The following is a 19,818-nucleotide window of genomic DNA, read 5'->3' as shown; positions in this document are numbered from 1 at the left end:
ACTAGTCCAGTCTTTCAGATGATAAAATTGTAGTATACGCAAAAAAAAAATATTGATAAAAGGCTGATTCATGTAGCAGAAAAAGTTATATTCATCTATTGTTGTTATAGGTATAGATAGAGATTGTGACTCTGCTATAATATAACGTTTTTGACTTTTAGATGAATGTATTAATAATCAGGTTTTTGGTATGGGCAGGTTGCTCTGTAGATGCTGCCAGACATTTGATACACAGCACTACGTTTATTAATCCAACTGAACTATGAGTTTGCTGTTGACATTACAGCTGAGGTAAAGCTTAAAAAAATTGAATGAGCGTGTGTAATTGTGGAGCCACTTCTCTCTTGTTTACATCAGAAACTCCGGCAGCCTAATGGTCCACTTCAACTTTAAGTGATACTGTAAGCGTCAAAGAAAGTTTTTTTTTTCTGGTCGAGACTTAACATTTACTCGTGACCTTATAAAGTACTAACAGATTTATGTCAAAGTTAAGCAAACATGGAAAAGAAGCCCTTGGAGTGCTCTAGAAGAACATGCAATATTTTTTTAATTGTAATTCTAGTAATGGAATCATCATTCAAATAGATAGATTTACAATAAATTTGTTCTGTGCACATGACTTTGAAAACAGTGATGATTTACCCTCCTTTCTCTGTTGCTCCCTTCATTAAACACAGATGATGAATAAGGAAAGGTGGATGCTAATGGATGAGGCTGTCTCTCTGCTTCTTCTTTCTTGGCTCTGTTGTTGCTGGAGTTAATTGGAATACACTGAAGATCTTATTTCATATTGCCTGATGCCTTCTAGCTACTGTGGTTGATTAGAGTAGATTTATTAGGCTTTGCTGCTGCAACAGAGATCTTTAATGACTACTGACACACTTGTTCCATCCGTTTGTATATTTTCAAAGAAGCATTTTATGGCTTTTCTGATTTGTAGCTTTTTGTTTGATGTGTGCTTAAATGATACTAAGATAGTGTGTTCGGTTTTTGTGAGACAGGAAAAGCTGTGAAATGACGAACACATCACAGAACAAGATATTATTAGTGACTGTATTTGGAGAGTTGCTGTTGTTTTTGTTGATTTCAGAGATGAATGAAATGTGTTGACGCATCTTCTTAGGCGGAAGTAATCCACTGTGCACCACGTGCTGTCTCCATAGAAACCTGCAGGTTGTCTGTGCTTACACTTAACCATATAAATTCTTCAGAGGCCTGGTCTGTAGGCCAGATAAGAGAAAGGCAATCTGACAAGGAGGAGTCTGCATTTTCAAGTTGGGAAATCACTCAGGTTTCTGTATGTCAGAAAGAAACATGTTGTATGCAAGTCCCCGGCCTTTCTTTTGTGTGTGCAATCATGTGTGTGTATGCAGGCTTTTACATAAGTCTTATCATGAGTGGAGCCGGCATGCATCACATCAGACTGGCACTTTCTCTGTCGTGTTGGCTGCATGAATCATTTCTGTTGAAGCTGAAGGTAACAATGCTGCGAAAAACAAGCAGGCGAAATTGGTGTGCTGACGGCTGTCTAATTAGAGAATGTTTTTTTATGTAAATGTTGTCAAGGGAGCAAGAGTTCTGGGTCCAATAGAATTCAAAACCTTTTTTATGAGTTAGAGATTAGTCTGTTTTAGTTCTTCATTCTGCAATGACAGGGAGGGTGAAATGAGTGTATAGTGGGCAGACATTTCTCAGTACTGTCACAGAAAACAGTTTACTTTTTTTCGCAGTTAATCAGAAAATTTTGTGCATTTTTATGGGAGTTCGATGAAACATTTAGTTTTCATATTTTTTCCAGGTCTTGTTTTAACTGCATTATCACTGAACCTTTGGTTGATGTATAGTATCTAGAAATGGCTAAAGATTGTAGAAAACTGACAGCGATGACACTTTGACAATGGTCTTCTGGTTAATGAGTATTTTTATTTTGTAAGCGCAAAATATTGCTAATCCTTCTGTTGTAGCAAATTTACAAATGCTTAATGAATTACTACATTTGGTTACTAGCACTTTAATTCTTAGCAAATGATCATAGCACATATTCCACGTCTGAAAGTTACAGGTGTCATAGTCCAACATTGGTCTATGAAATTGTGCAGTGGTGAAAAATTGTAACTTGAAGAAAGATGTCTTGGAAAGAGGAAGTCTTGGATCACACTGTTAATATCAGACAGAGAAACTAATTATGCTTGACAGGTGTCAGCTTTATGACCATGAAAATGCCTTACAAAGAAAAGGTTTTTCCACATGATCATATGATTTGATTCAATCATGTGGATTGCGAAAAAGGTTTAAAATAAAGTAGAGGGAACCTCAACCACTGGAGCAAATAGGTGTGTGTGTGTGTGTGTGTGTGTGTGTGTGTGTGTGTGTGTGTGTGTGTGTGTGTGTGTGTGTGTGTGTGTGTGTGTGTGTGTGTATTAATGAGTGCTCGTCTGTGTTTGTGTAGAAGCTGAACATACCAGTGTGATATGGTCATTGTGGACAGACTCATTTCATCAGGAAATTGCAGCTATCTGTGTGGCTGTCTGAAGGTTGATATTCCCCATACAGATGGCATAGTGGTGCCAACACAGGGGGACGTCTCCATAGCCACCAGAGGAATTGATTTATCAGTCGTCGTAACTGTTCGTCTGAAGCTGTCAGGTCATCTAGCAGAGAGGCACATCACCGTCACAACAAAAACGAATTAATGAGCATGTGAAAACAAATATGTCTAACCATCTCCTTCTTTTATTCATAAAGTTGGGTTTGCACGAGTAAGGTGTATATCAGGCTTTGACAAAGCAGAATCAGTTTCTAGCACTACAGATTATAAACTATCCACAAAAATGGGTCTGTGGTGCCCCCCCCAATGCACCACCTATTTCCCAGTAGTGGTCCTTGGGATGAGAGTTGGTGACTCATCCACCAACTTAACATGCCCTCTTCCTACTCTGTTTTACTCTTAACTTTTCTCCCTTGTGTGTGTGTGTGTGTGTGTGTGTGTGTGTGTGTGTGTGTGTGTGTGTGTGTGTGTGTGTGTGGCATATTAATGACTTAGTCATCCAACATCTGCTATGTCATTGACAGGTGAAGCAGATTATGGAGGAAGCTGTCACCAGGAAATTTGTTCATGAAGACAGCAGCCATATTGTGTCTTTTTGTGGTGAGTTACTAAACGTACAATTGAACCTTTTTCATAAATTAATTAATAATTTGCATGGACAAAAATCTGCTAATCATGGATGTTTGATTCAGGTCTAAATTTGCCAAAATATTTCCATGTGACAGAGGAGTCTCTTTTTATCAGAATTAATCATTCAGAGGTGTGACCAAACTGGATTTGTTTGTAGGCTTGTGTGAGGTATCCACACGAGCCTAAACTATGCAAACACATAATCATGCAACGATATAGTCAATGTCACACTGTGTCCATTTTTTTAAGCAAACTCTTTTTGTGACAGGACCTAACAAAAGTAAACAACATGGCTAAAAAGGCTCCAACGAGGGAGAATAAGAGCAGGGCAGCATCGTTCCTCACGTAGAGGAAACAAATGAGCTAATCTGACTTCTAATCTAGGAGGTCAGGAAACACATAATGACTTTGTTAGTTAAGCACAGTAAGAAAAACTAAACCCAGCCAGCTACAGCCATCTTCAACTGAATACAACATATTCACAACTTCTAAACAATTATTCACGAAAACAATTATTCATAATAATAGGACATCCAGTATATTCAAACAATGTTTGGGGCTTACAAAACGTACCTACAGAAAAATACTCATTCATAAATTCACATAAAGTTTACTTTTTTTATAAATGGGATTTCTGTTGAAAGAAATGTGTTTGCTTTATAAATCCTGTTTTATACTGAAGAAAGTGGACATTTTATCTATTCAATTCAATTCAATTCAATTCAACTTTATTTATATAGCGCCAATTCACAACAAAGTCATCTCAGGGCACTTTACAGAATAAAGTCAAGATTATAAAGATATATAAAGAGAACCCAACAATTCCCCCTGGAGCAAGCCATAGGCAACAGTGGAGAGGAAAAACTCCCTTTAACGGAAGAAGCCTCCAGCAGAACCAGGCTCAGGGTGGATGGCCATCTGCCTCGACCGGTTGGGGTGAGTGGAAAGGGGAGAGAGAAAAGAACAGAGCAACAAAAGCAACAACAAAACATCGGGCAGATTGGTAGGATCAGTAGCTTCACGCTGGAAGACACACAGCTTCAAAGCCGGGGGACACCTGCAGAAAGGGACAGAGAGAGGGGGACAGAGGAGGACAAAGAAAACTACGGGAGAGAACACACAGAGTTAATGACATACAGTGGTGACAATTGCTGGATGAGAGGAGAGGAGAGATGGTCAAGAGGAGGAAAGGAGCTCAGTGCATTGGGGGGTGGGTCCCCCAGCAGTCTAAGCCTATGGCAGCATAACTATAACTAACTATATGCTTTATTAAAAAGGAAGGTTTTAAGCCTAGACTTAAAAGTAGAAAGGGTGTCTGCTTCCCGAATCTGAACTGGGAGCTGGTTCCACAAGAGAGGAGCTTGATAGCTAAAGGCTCTACCTCCCATTCTACTTTTGGAAATTCTGGGAACCACAAGTAGGCCTGCATTCTGAGAGCGAAGTGGTCTACTGGGATGATATGGTGCTATGAGGTCTTCTAAATATGATGGAGCCTGACCATTCAGAGCTTTATATGTAAGAAGCAGGGTTTTAAATTCTATTCTACATTTAATGGGAAGCCAATGGAGAGAAGCTAGTGAAGGTGAAATATGATCTCTCTTGCTAGTTCCAGTCAGCACTCTTGCTGCAGCATTTTGGATTAATTGCAGGCTCTTTAGGGAGTTACTGGGGCATCCAGAAAGTAGGGAATTACAGTAGTCCAACCTAGAGGTAACAAATGCATGGACCAGTTTTTCGGCATCACTTTGAGACAGGATGCTCCTAATTTTGGCAATGTTCCGTAGGTGGAAGAAGGCTGTTCTAGAGATTTGTTTTATATGTGAGTTAAAGGATAGATCCTGATCAAAAATAACTCCAAGGTTCCTTGCAGTAGTACTGGAGGCCAGACTTATGCCATCTAGTGTAACAATATGGTTGGACATCATATCTCTGAGATTTTTAGGCCCAAATACTATGACTTCAGTTTTGTCTGAGTTTAAAAGTAAAAAATTGTGGGACATCCAGGCCTTTATGTCTTGTAGGCATGTTTGAAGCTTTATTAACTGATTATTTTCATCTGGTTCCATAGATAAATATAGCTGGGTATCATCAGCATAACAGTGGAAATTTATGGAGTGTTTTCTTATAATGTTGCCTAAAGGAGACATATATAAAGTAAAAAGTATTGGTCCTAACACAGAGCCTTGTGGAACTCCATAGCTAACCTTTGTGTGCATGGAGTATTCATCATTAACATGAACAAATTGAAATCTATCAGATAGATAAGATTTAAACCAACCTAGTGCAGTTCCTGTAATTCCAATTTCATGTTCCAGTCTCTGTAATAAAATGTTATGATCAATGGTATCAAATGCAGCACTAAGATCTAACAGAACAAGTATAGAGATGAGTCCAGTATCTGAGGCCATGAGAAGATCGTTGGTGACTTTTACCAGTGCTGTTTCTGTACTATGATGAACTCTAAATCCTGACTGAAAGTCTTCATACAAATTATTCCTATGAAGGTGATCACATAATTGTTTTGCGACTACTTTTTCAATTATTTTAGAAATAAAGGGGAGATTAGATATTGGTCTGTAATTGGCTAAAACACCTGGGTCAAGACAGGGTTTTTTAAGTAATGGTTTAATTACAGCTACCTTATAGGCCTGTGGTACATAGCCTGTTTCTAAAGATAGATTTATGATATCTAATATGAATGTATCTATTAAGGGTAAAGCTTCCTTGAGCAGCTTAGTTGGAATAGGGTCTAGCAGACAGGTTGTTGGTTTAGATGAGGTAATAATTGAAGTTAGCTCAGAGAGATCTATGGGTAAAAAGCAGTCTAACAGTATGTTTAAAAACAGGCCGTATGCCCAGTCAGTGCACTTAACTTTTGTTAGTGCTAAATACAAATAAAGAGCGATTAAAGTTTGGTATTATACCAAATGTTATTGTTTATGAGTCCAAATGGCACTATAAGGGTGCAGCATGATTGCGGCGAGAAACACACTGCCCACATGCAGGCGCTCAGAGTCATCAGATGTCTGGCTCTGTCCAGAGCTGTAATCAGTAACAAGATATATTTGGCATCTCAGTGTGAAAAAAATGTTCTCACCTTGCAGAAATGTGATATTTTTATTATTTGAAAGACGTGTGAATACAAAGACTGTTCTTAACTCATATGAAGAGACTCTTTAAGGTATAAAAATGTACAATAAAACCTTTCCCTGGCAAAGACTCTTATTATTGTGACATTGTGAAAAAAAGCAGTTGCCGTCATCATGTGAGAATAAAAAAATAAGAATAAAAAAAGTTACATTGCAAATGGTAAGTGTGACACTAACCAGCACGATGTATACACTCAGTATACTCATTATTTTCCTTTAAAATTATACAAACAATACCCCATAATGACAATGAGAAAGAAGTTTGTTTGAAATCTTTGCAAATTTATCAAAAAAACAAAACTAAAAACAATCACATGTATATTAGTATTCATGGCCTTTGCCGGACACTCAAAACTGAGCTCTCGTCATCCTCTTTCCACTGATCATCTGTGAGATGTTTCTACAACTGTGGGAAATCCAGTCGATTGGACATGATTTGAGATGGCACACACCTGTCTATATAAGGTCCCACAGTTAACAGTGCATTTCAGACCCCAAATCAAAACATGAGGCTAAGGGATTGTCTGTAGACCTCAGAGACAGGATTGTATTGAGTATTGTATTGAGAGGTCACTTATCACTTATCACTTCATACCTAAATGAGCTCAAGAAAACAAAATGAGAAATATGAAGACAAAAAAAGCAATGTCCTATATTTCTTGCTGCAATTAAAGAATTGTACTATATATTGTAAATACATATTCAATTTACAATGCTTCTTCTATCTTCAAAATTATAGCCCTGAATGAACATTCAGAATTTGGAAACATCTTCCGATTGACAGTCTTATATACTTCTTATATACATATATTTCTGACAAACTCTGGCCGAAATTTAATTTACCTTTTTTCTCTTTCCCACTCTTCAAGTGCTGAAAACACAGGCAATAAGTTATTTTCATTTGTGAATGATATATTTAACTTTACTCCAAGAGATATTTAATGACTAGTAAATGTTCTTTTATTCATCCCCTGACTTCTCTTTTTCAATAATCTTGCCATTGAATTAATTAGTTATTTTTCTTTGCAATGTCCTGTAGATTTTGGCCAATATGCTGATTCATCAGTAACTGCACTTTCCAAATACTTTAAACACATTCACTGCACTAAGGTGATCTCCATTTAACTAATTGTATGACTTTAGAAAGTTAGTGGTATTAATTAAATATTTTTATTTATTCTTAATTTACTAATAAAGATTAATTTGTAGCAAATTGTTTCCACTTTGACATGTAAAATTGTGTCAGAAAAAATTAAATCAACCGTTGTTCAATGTTTCATAATGTATTTTATCATAATGTATTCCAAGGTGTCTAATTCTTTCATATGTTTAAAATTATGTTTTATTTTCATAAAATAGATAAATGATTAAATATTACACAAATACACCACATTATCTTACCGTATTTTTTAATCTTTGGCTGCTCAAAATGTTGTCCAAAAGTAATTAAATTTTCTCAAGTACCACAGCAAAGGATGATCAGAGGCAATTTACTGCTGTTTGTGATTGTGGGAAAATAGGTTTCGGTTAAAGCTACGATATGCAAATGCTGGAATTCAAGCTACTGTCGATCTCCCACCTCTTCCTCTGACTGCTCCGTGTTGCCTTATGCCCACAGTAAATGCATGTCACATTCACTTTCTCAGCTAATGCTGAAATCGGGACTTGGCTACCATGTAAGTCAGCCTCATTGACATCTTGCAGCAGCCAGTATTAGCTTGAAGTCAGATCAGTAGTAGACCACAAACATGTTCATGTATTGATTGACAGCTCTGAGCTCCCATCTGTGAACTCAGCCTTCTCTGATTGGTTAGAAATGCGCAGCTTGGGGAATATCTCTGCTCTGCTTGCAGGATGTTCAATGAGCCTGAGTTGCAGAAACCTTTAACAGCAGCTCAAATTAGGTTTTGAAGACTATTTATAGTAAGCAATATTAGTGAGTTACTTGCTGTTGCTTTATGTAAGCAAATCAGTTAATGATATTGTTTATGTACATCCCATCTCTGTCTTACGCTGAACCCTCCAGGTTTTCATTTGATCAATATTTGCTCTGCAGCCATAAACAAATTTCCCAAGCGTATGATAAAATATAATAATTTGTATTGCACTGATGCTCTGGTTCATTGCATGTGAACATTCTTGGTACAGAGACTGTGGCAGACTGGGAGTTTAAGCCAGTCTTTGAAGCTTTTTTAAGAGTATAAGTTTAGAAGTTGCCATCTGAGGCTAATTAGTAAAAATTACGAGTGAGTAGGAGGGGAAAACTATATTTGGACACCTTTTGATGTTACACTTTGTTCTGACCTTTATCGTCTTCCTCTTATAAGGATGTGGGGAAAAAACAACGGAAAAGATAGGAAAAACTGAAGGAAGCGAGGGAAAGAAGACAAGCTACGCTGCAGTAAAGTTTATAAGGAATTATTTTAATAAAAAACTAGGCCATAACATTTTTATAGCCTAGGATGAAGTTAAACCCTGCTGACAGTGATCGTAGTAACAGCAGTACTGTGACCCAGATGTACAAAGATTTGCAGCATGACAAGGTGGAGGCTGGAGAGAAGCTGTGTTTGAAAGAGTGAGAATGATGGAAAGAGAGATATATTGTGATGTTGATCAGTCGCCACCGCCCCTCTCTCTCCGCTTGTCTCTCCCAGAGCTCAATTGCTCCATCAACAGGGGCTGTCATGGCAACATCAGCCTTTCTCCTGACCCCTGTGAACAGAGCTGCAGGATTAGTCCTGAAAGAGAACTCAAATGTCAACACGGCTCCAGGCGCTGCCACGTATGCCCGAGTGAGAAAGAGCATTGTCTGTTTTTCTGCACAATCGAGTGATTGTGCAAATGTATCATCTTATTATGAACCTGTGCATCCACCACGGCTGATAAGATAAATATATATTATGCAAAATGATTATGTAAAAGCCCTGAATGAATTTTAAATGGCTATTCTGAACCGAGAGAGAAACCCTGGAAGAAATTATGCAGTCTTCACCTGGCAGCAAAACCCTTTTTCTCCAAATGTATTTGAATGGTTATATACCTGAAATATGCGACACTTGCATGTCACAATATGTATGTGAGCAAAATACCTAATAGATGTAATACAGCCTGTTTTGTAATTTTGGCATAAAATGTTTACCTAATGTTACATATTAAATCAGAAATAGTTTACAGTATATTTTATGCAATACTTTTGTTGATTTACTGCGTTATAATGTAGAAGTACTGTGGTATCTATCAGACAATTGCTTTGGCTTTACAGCCCTCAAATGTGCTATATGATCAGCTAGACAGTTTTTTTCAAGGAGTTGGTGGAGACCAAAACAGGGCTCCAGCAAAAGGATGAAGAATGTACAACAATTTTTTTCTTTTTTTTTTCTTTTTTTTTTTTTTTTAGAGACATGACTCTAAATAAATTCTTATTTTTCTATCTCTGCTGGATGTTTAAATAGAAAGTGGTTTCCCAAGGCAAAGTCTTTGATCCAACCTTGTGTTTGTGTCTATACAGCCGCAGTGGAGGCATGTGTTCTGCACGGGCTCAAACGACGAGCAGCGGGCTTTTTGCGCAGCAACAAAGTAGCAGCTCTTTTCATGAAGGTGGGGAAGAGTTTTGCCCCAGCCGAGGAGCTGTGCAGGAAGGCTCAGGAGCTCGAGCAGCTCCTCGAAACAAAGTGAGAGATACGCACTTAACTGCTCATTTTCAAAGCTTACATCAAAGTCTGTTTGATTGTACAAGCAAAAGCACTGAAAGCGCTGGCTGCCTACATGAAAGGCACATTTGTTATTATGAAAAGCTTTTAAATAATTCATGTTTATACGGTTTAATGTATCACGAATTGATGATGGCTCTAGTTTTGTGATAGAGATGCAGTTAATGAAATGTTTTTTTCTTGTTTTGTTTAAAAATAAACCCTGTGATTCTTTCCATGAGCAGACGAAGTCAAAGCCTGCAAAGTCAAGACAGCATTCGTAGAATGCCCCGACTGCCCAGCCTCACCACACAGGGAGTCAAGAACTTGTGGATCCGGACAGCTCTATTTGAGAAAGTGCTGGATAAGATTGTCCTCTACCTGGTGGAGAACTGCAGGTACACTGCGACAAACAAATGACACTGTTCAACTGTTACAGGAAGTCTTTGTCCCCTCAAAATTCCCCTTTCATGTTTTTCAGTAAATATTATGAGAAAGAGGCTGTTCTAATGGACCCCGTAGATGGACCAATCCTTGCGTCTTTGTTAGGTAATTACTGTATATGTGACATTGTAAGCATTTATGTGATTTAATATCATCATCTAGCATAATGCCATTTCTGGTGGGGCTGATATTTACATACAAATTTGAGATCCTTGTGGTCTTAGAAGCATGTAGAGCAGAATTGGACTTTTTTCCTATTCACAAATGTAGACAAGTTTTTGTACCTCTTTGAGTATTAGAGAGAATTAGAGCAGCAGAGAAAGGTTTGCCATGCAAAAATCTTCTTTTGAACAGTGGTGTGATCACTACCATATTACAGTATTTTCCCCAATAATACTCATAGCCAGTCTCAGAAACTCTTTAAACTGACCTACTCTACCTTTGTAGACATATACTGTAGTAGCACACAAGTAGACAAAAGTATTTTTAAGCGGTTACAGGTTGAGCATCACAGCATTAAGATGGTTGATCAAACACTACATCCTCGTATACCTTATATTGTACATCAAAAACAACTATCTTTTAGAATCAACTGTACTTTTAATAGTGATTTAGTTTTTATGTTTAATATTCAAATCTCATTATTGCTTAACTAAACCATGCAGGTGGTTTCACCACAGTCTAACTCATTTATTCTGACAGTCGGACCTTGTGCTTTGGAGTACACAAAGATGAAGACAGCTGACCACTTCTGGACAGACCCATCTGCTGATGAGTTGGTGCAAAGACATCGTATTCATGGAGGCCACTGCCGGCAGGATTCTCCCACCAAGAGACCTGCGCTGTGTGTAAGTAATAATCTGTAATAAAGGCCCATACAGGCTTGATTTATTTTTTCCATGTCCATCTAATACATGTTTATTCTGAAGAATTAGCAGACATGATTACTGCATTAAGATTACTGTATCAGGTAAAGCACAATACTCTATACTTGTGTGAGGCAAGGTAATTTGCATGCGAAAGTACACTGGTCTGGAGGAGGCACTGGTGCATGTGGATGAATGTTAGTTATCTTATTTTAGGGTTTTTATTGATAAAGAAAGTAGATAAGAAAATGTCTATTCTGTGACCGGCCAGCTCAGAATATAAACATCAGTCATCAGTGTAGCTGGTATGGTGAGTGCTGTTTCTATGCTGTGCAGATCCAGAAGCGGCACTCCAGCAGCAGTATGGATGAACGCCCTTCTCCCTCGCCATCAGCTCGTGAATATGTGGAGTCCCTACATCAGAACAGCAGGGCAACCCTTCTGTTTGGCAAAAACAATGTGCTTGTACAGCCGGTAACTGTCTGATTCGTCTTTATAGAAGTGGGTGATATGGACTAATTATATCATGATATTTTTACAATATTTACTGCTAATGTTTCATTTATTAAAATATTTAGTTGGAATGTTGTAGTTGACAATATGAATATTACTATTTAGTGACTACTTTTTGGTCACATGAGTATTCAACCTTGAGAGCCGTGCAACCTCAAACAAACAAACAAAAACCGGCCAACCACTCTAATGAAATAGTCCAAAACATGGCATGTAAATAAAATATTTATTTGACACATGTATCTGTGATCCAGTTCTCCATCGGTTTGTTTTAATGTTTACTTCTTTTATCGTAGAAAGAACCAATGGCAAACAAAAGCCTTTAGAAGTAAAGGGGTGTTTTACTGTGAGTGTAAATGCCAAACCATGTCAGGACACTCTATGAGAGATTAATGTGCTCTTTGAACATGTGCTTCAGAAAGAATATTTTCTTGACTCTAAAATTCATGAGCATACTGGAGCAGAATAATCTAATAATTTTAGACTATAATAATACAATTTGATTGATTTAACTTATTTGAACTGCTCCACATACTTCTCTTACATTATGTTTAAAAGATTGTAATACAGTAGATGCTCAAACACCTTCACTAGGTATTCATCTACTCATTTTTTAACACACAAACATGTTTACATGTATTATCATTGTATATACAATAAAAGGAGTGAGGTACTTTGCATCTTCTTCTCCACCATTAATACAGTTCAAGCTTATACATTCTGACATCTCCTCTGCTCTTGCATCAAATGAAACACATTCATCCTGATTTTTTCAGAGGGATGACATGGAGGCTATTCCAGGTTACCTTTCTCTGCACCAGACTGCAGAAATCATGACACTGAAATGGACGCCCAATCAGCTCATGAATGGCTCTGTTGGAGACTTGGACTATGAACGCAGGTGCAAAATTATCCAACTGCAAATGGGTTGTAATTATGGTTATTGTGTCTGTCCTAATGTTAGTAATCCTTCCCATTCTAAGAATATCTTACATGTAATGTGCTTCCTCAAAAGCATGGTAATACTCTGCATTATTTCTTTACACTGTATCTTCTCTCTGATGTTTGTGTAACTCTGTAGTGCTGCTGAATAATGCAGTGCGTTTGTTCGAGTTCAGAATGCAGAGTAAATGTTGCTGATCTGATGAGGCTTTTTTTCAGCACACCAGCCGCCGGCAGCTGGTTTATTGACTGAGACATTTCTCAAACTATGTTATGCTTCTGTTCCTGTGCCTAGTTTCTTTCACCACAAAGATTACTATTACATTAGGCAGGTCTGCATCTTCTTATTCAAGTGCACACTTGCATATATTTTATTAGCCATAAAATAAAAGTTCCTTAAGATTTTGAAGAATATATGCACTATGTATTTTCCTGTAACATTTAGCTGGTGATCTTCTCACTGTACCTTGGCAAGAATAAATTCTTATCTTACTGTGTTTGATCGAATGTTTTTCAGTGTATACTGGAACTATGCCATGACAATCCCTCTAGAGGAGATAGTTTACTTGCACTGTCACCAACAAGGTGGGTCACACATCTTTTGTTCAATATTTACTCATTATACACACCACTATAATTATTTTTTGTGTATCATTACTGACTTTTCTTTCAGTTTTCACTGTCTGTAATTATGCTGTCCAACAAATTATATAATTATGCTGTTTTTATTTCCCAATAAAACATTTGGTAAAGAAAATCATTTTCCATACGTTTCCTGTAGTAAACACTGGAGGGACAGTGGTGCTGGTCAGTCAGGATGGGATCCAAAGACCTCCATTTCGCTTTCCCAGAGGAGGCCACTTGCTGCAGTTCCTCTCATGTCTGGAGAATGGCCTGCTTCCTCATGGACAGCTGGACCCTCCACTTTGGTCCCAAAGGGGAAAGGTCAGCACAAGGGTCTCTGTCTAATGGACAATTAGACAGTGAATAGCTTTGTATCTTCAGCTAAATTTAATAATGAAAACCACCCATGTTCAGACACTGGCAGAAATACCAGCTTAAATTCACATAGAAGGCTTAGCTGGGCTCTAATGATTAAGTAATTTTTTTTTCCAGCATTAGTGTAATAATAGTTATTTTCTCATTGCAGGGAAAGGTGTTTCCTAAGCTGCGGAACAGGGTTCCTCAGGGATCTGGATCCACAGATTCTGTCTCAGATAAGGAGGAGGATGAGGCCACGGACTATGTGTTCCGTATCCTCTTTCCAAACAGTCAGTCAGAATTTGGTGAGTTTCCCTCCAGAAAAGTAAATTCACATGTGCAACGACCACAGGCCTCCCCAGTTTTTGCACTTTTATGAAAATATTGCTCATTGTTTGTTACAGTGACTGTAACCCATCCTACCCATCTGACTTCTTCCCTCTCCTTTCAACTGAGTGGGCAGTTCCCCTCTAAAATGGGGACCCTGGTGGTCCCCAAGAGGTCATGCTACTGTCCTGAAGAATCTCCATCACTCACAGGAAGCAGCTGTAACACTGTCACAACCTTGGCTCATCTGTTCAACTGTCAGCATGCCTTGCTTTTAATTCCCTGAATCTAATATCCTCCTGGCCTGTTTTGCGCCTCTGGCAAAGTTTATTGATGTGTCCAATTATTAAAGCCTCTCCCAACCTCTAGCACTTTGTGCCGTACCATTTTTACTGTGTTTTGAAGCAGTCACCTTTTAACAGCTTGTGTTTGACAGCTGATTAATTGAATATGGCGCCAGAACCGAGGAAGACTCTGACTCACCTGATTTTTGTCTTGATAAGAATGTAATTGAATCTAATGGCTTCATGCTTTCACATTGTGCATCAATTCCAGATTGCATGAATGTTTTGCTTGTGTGCTTTATCTTTGGTCTAACAGAAATCAAACACAAATTATATATGAATTGCTTTTAACAGATTACATTTGATCAGCATAATTCTGCTTATGCAAAAGTGTTCCAGTTGCATTTAAATAATCTAGGTGTTAATGGTCATAATTGTTTTTAAAAGCCTGAACATCATAATGCGGTACAGTGACGGTGATCGTGTGTCTATTTCTGTGTGTGCATGTTGTAGTAACTCCTCCAGACTTGATGGATCAGGGAGCTACAATGTGGCATCCCACTCTCAGGAAGTCCTCATGTTCCTCTTGTTCTCAGGGGAGCTTCTCTGATGGGGCGACGCCTAAGGGCTGCAATCATGAGAGGTGAGACTTAAAAGCACTCAAACATACAGTCGTAGACTGTGTTATGTCAGAACATGACAGGGAAACTGCTGAAAGCAACCACAGAGGAAAAAGGAAACTGGGAAAGGAGCGAAGATACCGAGAAGTTACCGGGAAGACAATTATGACTTTTACCTTACTGAGAGTGAGAATGTGTTGGGAAAATTATGTGATAAGCAAGACACATAAAATGGCTCAATTTTATTAAAAAAGGCAAACAAAATATGCAGTACAGTATCGCATACATTCTGGACAATAGGTATAACTTCCTGTGCAGTTGATGATTAGTTTAATGATGGTCTTCTAAGGAAGGAGAATGCAATACTTGTATAATGTCAAGGTGATGATTTGTGCTTTCCTGCAGGACCCCCCTGAAGCTGCTGTGTGACAACATGAAGTATCAGATCATCTCTCGAGCGTTTTACGGCTGTACGTCATTTTTTATTGTGTACACTGAAAACATTATCCAAATTAATTATAAAAAATATGTTCCAGGAAGTAATAGATGAAGTTTTTTTAAAATCCATAGAGACATTAAAAATTACCTGTATTGTCAACTAGGGTTGGCATACTGCCGTCACCTGTCCACTGTGCGTACGCACCTCTCTGCACTTGTCAATCATACCATTGTGGCTCCTGATGTGCCATGTGATGCCTACAAAGGGCTAACTCCAGATGTGTGGCAGACATTCCTCCACGACTGCACAGTAAGACTTTACATGAAGTGCACACGCTTACACGTCCACTCCCAACATCCCTTTTTTTCCCACTCTTCTTAGTCTTCTGTTTCACCCACATTCATTCTCTGATAATCGTGTCAGTTAACCCCCCGTCAGTCTCAAAGTCCACATCTCCAGTTTATCTGGCCATTAATAGCATTTACCTAGAGTTATGGAGAGTTTGATGAGAATGAAACCATTTTCCAACAAAATCTACAGTATTTCTTAATCTGGTTTGTTTCTATAAAGTGCAGTAATTTTAAATTAGACCAGGAGCTGAGAGTAAAAGCTCATTATAGTAGAAAATGTTAACTTGCCACCAATCCCACAAATGGATTTTGCTTAGTTTATTTCACATGATCCATGATCCATGACTTACCTTATGAAACCTGTACAACCCATGGGAATCTAGATCAAAATGGAAATTTCTAGTTTGGTCAAAAGCTGTGAACAGATGTTTTCTCGACTTCACTGGAACTTGAATTGCACAGACATTCAGCGCTATGACAACAAGGAGATGCCCCAATGCCTGAAATGTTTCTCATCTGCCACCCACTTTAATTCTTTTATCGTGACCTGCAGTGACACTTTGAAGCTATCATGATGTATCTTTTTACAGGCTGTCATGCTGTTTATGGTTGCCTTGAACACATGTTATACACATACAGCTGACCTAAAAGGAATACTGGCGTCACTGAAGGCATGCTTTGTGTTCTAAGGCTTACAAGGAACAGGAGCTGCTGCGGCTGGTCTACTTTGGCGGTGTGGACCATAAGCTGCGTAAAGAGGTGTGGCCTTTCCTGCTGGGCCATTACCAGTTTCAGATGTCAGAAGCTGAAAGGAAGGAGGTTTGTTCTCTCATCTTTTCTTGCTTTTCTTCAGAGCAGTTTTCACCTGAACCCACTGACCCTTGATCTGTCTCACCAGGTGGATGAACAGGTCAGAGTGTGCTATGAACAGACCATGCGTGAGTGGCTCAGCTGTGAGGAGATTGTTCGCCAGCGAGAGAAAGAGCAGCATGCGGCAGCATTAGCAAAGTGCTCCACTGGGGCGAGTATAGACATTTCAAGTCAGAAAATGATCCATCATGATTCCACCATCAGTAATGAGGTAAAGCAAAAACACAGCAGTCACTAACACTGACATAGTTACACAACATCCTTGTATGCAAAAACTTTTCACGGACTATGTAGATTGGCACTGAAACAAAATCTATTACATCAGTAATGTTTGGCACTAGGACAGAACATTTATATTACATGAGGCTAAATGTGGGCTGATTTGTTATTTTTCATTAATGTGGGCTAATGGTGGTTAGTTAATTAATGTGTTGTGCACATGAAAGCCTACATAGAAATAAGGCAACAAAAAATACAGCTCCATTTTCTGTTACTCCATACTTCAACTTTAATATATTTCATAGGCAAATTGTGGACTTTTATGCCACAACAATTATTTGATAACTTTAGCTGTTTTTTTAAAATGAGATTAATAAAACAAATTTAAATATGATAATCTCAACAGCGTCATTAAAACAACCTTGTTAAAGTGATGATCACATGAATGCATCAATAATTATAATTCAGTAAGATCACATTAGCCATTCTGCGTAAATATGCTTTTACCTTTGGTAACAAAAAAGTATTATATTTTGAACTACTGCTTATGTAGTTTTACTTCTGCAACATTCTGAATGCAGGACTAGTTACTAGTAACAGAATATTTCTACTACTACTATCCTTTCGGCTCATCCTGTGAGTTCAGGGTCGCCACAGCGGATCATTGTCCGCATGTTGATTTGGCACAGTTTTTACGCCGGATGCCCTTCCTGATGCAACCCTCCCCAATTTTGACTGGCACAGCTGGGGAGGGGAATGGGCTGTTAGGGGTTCAGTGTCTTGCCCAGGGACACTTCGACATATAGCCAGGGCCAAGGATCAAACCACTCACCCTGTGGTCCGTAAGCAACTGCCTTTACCAACTGAGCTATAGCTGCCCCTAGTAACAGAATATTTCTACACTGTGGAAATTAAACTTATAAAAAATAAATTGGCGTTTTCTAAATCACAAGTTTGAAGTTTTTCCCCAAATTCTGCTTAAAAAGGCATCATCAGACAGCACACATACAGCAAGGTTTCAAGCTGTCTATTAATAAAAATTGCATTATATAATAATGTCTTTGTCTTAATGTCTCTAATTGTCCAGTCCCAGTCCTCCCATAGCTCAGAGAGGCAGAGTCTGGCTCATCTGCAGAGTGACTCCAGCAACAGCACGCAGGTATCAACAACTTATATCTTCCATGCATGGTCTTTTTAAATTATATTTTAAAACCTTTTCATGACTTAAGTAATGCATGTGATTGCAACATTTTGAACCAATATTGCTCATGCCTGCATTCTCTCTCCTGCTAGTTCTTCACATCCTCCCATCCCTTTCCCTGGAGTAGCCTCCTTCCCTTTGGCTTGTTCTTTCAGGTGTTTGAATCTGTAGAGGAAGTGGACCAGATTGAGACAGAGCCCAAGCCCGAAGAGGCCAAACAGGTGCCAAAGATGCCTAATGGAGCTCTGCAGAATGAGACAAGCTCTCCTGACTCTGGGCATCCATCCTCCCGTAACTTCTCTGTGACCTCTGGCCTGTCAGATGGCTCGCTTAGCACAGAGGAGAGCACTGCACCTGATACAACCCATAGATCTGCAGTTTTCCCTCAGTTGTCACAGAGCCCCATAAAACCTGCAGAGGTAGAGAGTGAGGGTCTGACAGAGGAAATGGACAGCCAGATGAAATTTGAAGCAAAGGACAAAGAGGAGGAGAAGAAGAAAGTACCCACAGAAAAAGGCAAAAAGGTGATTCAACCATTGGGAGAGGTGCAAACGAAAAGTGGCAAAGAGACAATTTTCCAAAGTGAAACACAAGAAAAAGATGAGGAGTCCGAAGCTAATAAAACAGAGGGAACCAAATTTGAAGATAAAGGCCACGAAACTAACATTAAAGGAATTAAATCTTTGGAGTCAGGGGAACCAGGAAACGTGTCTGCTGAGAATAGTATGATGGTATCAGCGGCTTCTACAGAATCCAAACAAGCACTCCTTGAACCAGTTCCTAAAAAAATAGAAGTGAGTATTGAGGAAACTTCAAAGCTCAGAGAAACTAGTGTGAAAAACATTAGGGAAATGGATGTATCAAAGACGAGTAAACCCCAGGAGGTTTTATTGATTGAAGGGAAAGACAAAATATCTGTACATCCTGTGGCATCTGAAGAGGAAAAGAACCTTGTTCTCTCAGCAGATATAAGGGTTTTGAGAGCAAAAGAAGCATACTACAGCTCTCAGAAAGACGAGGCTCAGGTCATGACTGAATCTGATGAGTCTCCCTCAGCCATAGAAATGGAAGAGATCCCCAAAGCCAAAGTTTCCATGGTGCCTTGGAGCAGAAAGGGGCCTTGTGAAGCCTCTTCTTCCTCTGAGGACTCAGGCCCTCACGTGGATTCCAGGCAGGAGGAGGACCAGGGGAAGCCCAGTCCAGAAGGCACTGAGTCTGTCTTGTCTGAGGAGCCGGAGATGGAGAGCCTTTATCCTCACTTTGACTCTGTGACTGGTTCTGGAGACACCAAGAATGTCACAGCCTCTAAGGAATCTGCTGGGAGTACCTTCTCTGTGCGCACACATTTTTTCCAAGTACAACTTATTTTAAGTTGGAGCACAGTTGTCTAATTTGTGTGTTCACTGTTATGATTTTGTTTGTTTCAGCAAGAGCTTTTGGACTTGTATACGTTAAATCTACACCGAATTGAAAAGGACGTCCAGCGCTGTGACAGGAACTACTGGTACTTCACTCCTGCCAACCTGGAGAAACTGCGCAACATTATGTGCAGGTAAAACGACAGATAAAGGGCAAAACCCATTTTGCCTATTTTATTATTCATTCAATGAAAGTTAGTTAATCTGCCCTTTTAAATCTGATGGTATGATTTCGAAACTAATGCTTTGTTTAGCAGTATGATTGGGGAAAAAATTACAAAAAAATATGTTTTTGTAAACGGTTGATGATTGGATAATAGAAATGTTC

At 38.9% G+C, this 19,818-nt stretch overlaps 1 protein-coding gene across 3 annotated transcripts in view; it reads left to right on the top strand.

The window, feature by feature from the left end:
• sgsm1a (small G protein signaling modulator 1a) overlaps positions 1–19,818 on the top strand; it is a 28,204-nt gene that overhangs the window by 3,525 nt on the left and 4,861 nt on the right. The window contains exons 3-20 of one of the 3 annotated variants that reach the window (XM_067519931.1): positions 3,073–3,148; positions 9,836–9,998; positions 10,262–10,414; positions 10,498–10,565; positions 11,163–11,308; positions 11,663–11,800; positions 12,616–12,740; positions 13,299–13,366; positions 13,563–13,726; positions 13,932–14,067; positions 14,887–15,016; positions 15,399–15,463; positions 15,596–15,741; positions 16,473–16,601; positions 16,681–16,863; positions 17,959–18,030; positions 18,228–19,406; positions 19,500–19,624. In XM_067519931.1, the coding sequence (XP_067376032.1) occupies positions 3,073–3,148; positions 9,836–9,998; positions 10,262–10,414; positions 10,498–10,565; positions 11,163–11,308; positions 11,663–11,800; positions 12,616–12,740; positions 13,299–13,366; positions 13,563–13,726; positions 13,932–14,067; positions 14,887–15,016; positions 15,399–15,463; positions 15,596–15,741; positions 16,473–16,601; positions 16,681–16,863; positions 17,959–18,030; positions 18,228–19,406; positions 19,500–19,624 (3,266 nt within the window). Of the gene's footprint in view, positions 1–3,072; positions 3,149–9,835; positions 9,999–10,261; positions 10,415–10,497; positions 10,566–11,162; positions 11,309–11,662; positions 11,801–12,615; positions 12,741–13,298; positions 13,367–13,562; positions 13,727–13,931; positions 14,068–14,886; positions 15,017–15,398; positions 15,464–15,595; positions 15,742–16,472; positions 16,602–16,680; positions 16,864–17,958; positions 18,031–18,164; positions 19,407–19,499; positions 19,625–19,818 lie in introns of all 3 variants that reach the window. The other 2 variants (XM_067519930.1, XM_067519932.1) reach the window with 2 other exon arrangements.

This window comes from Channa argus, chromosome 11, assembly GCF_033026475.1.
Source record: "Channa argus isolate prfri chromosome 11, Channa argus male v1.0, whole genome shotgun sequence".
Taxonomy (NCBI): Eukaryota; Metazoa; Chordata; class Actinopteri; order Anabantiformes; family Channidae; genus Channa; species Channa argus.
The sequence above is the reverse complement of the archived record's forward strand: the minus strand, read 5'-3'. Positions and strand labels throughout refer to the sequence as shown.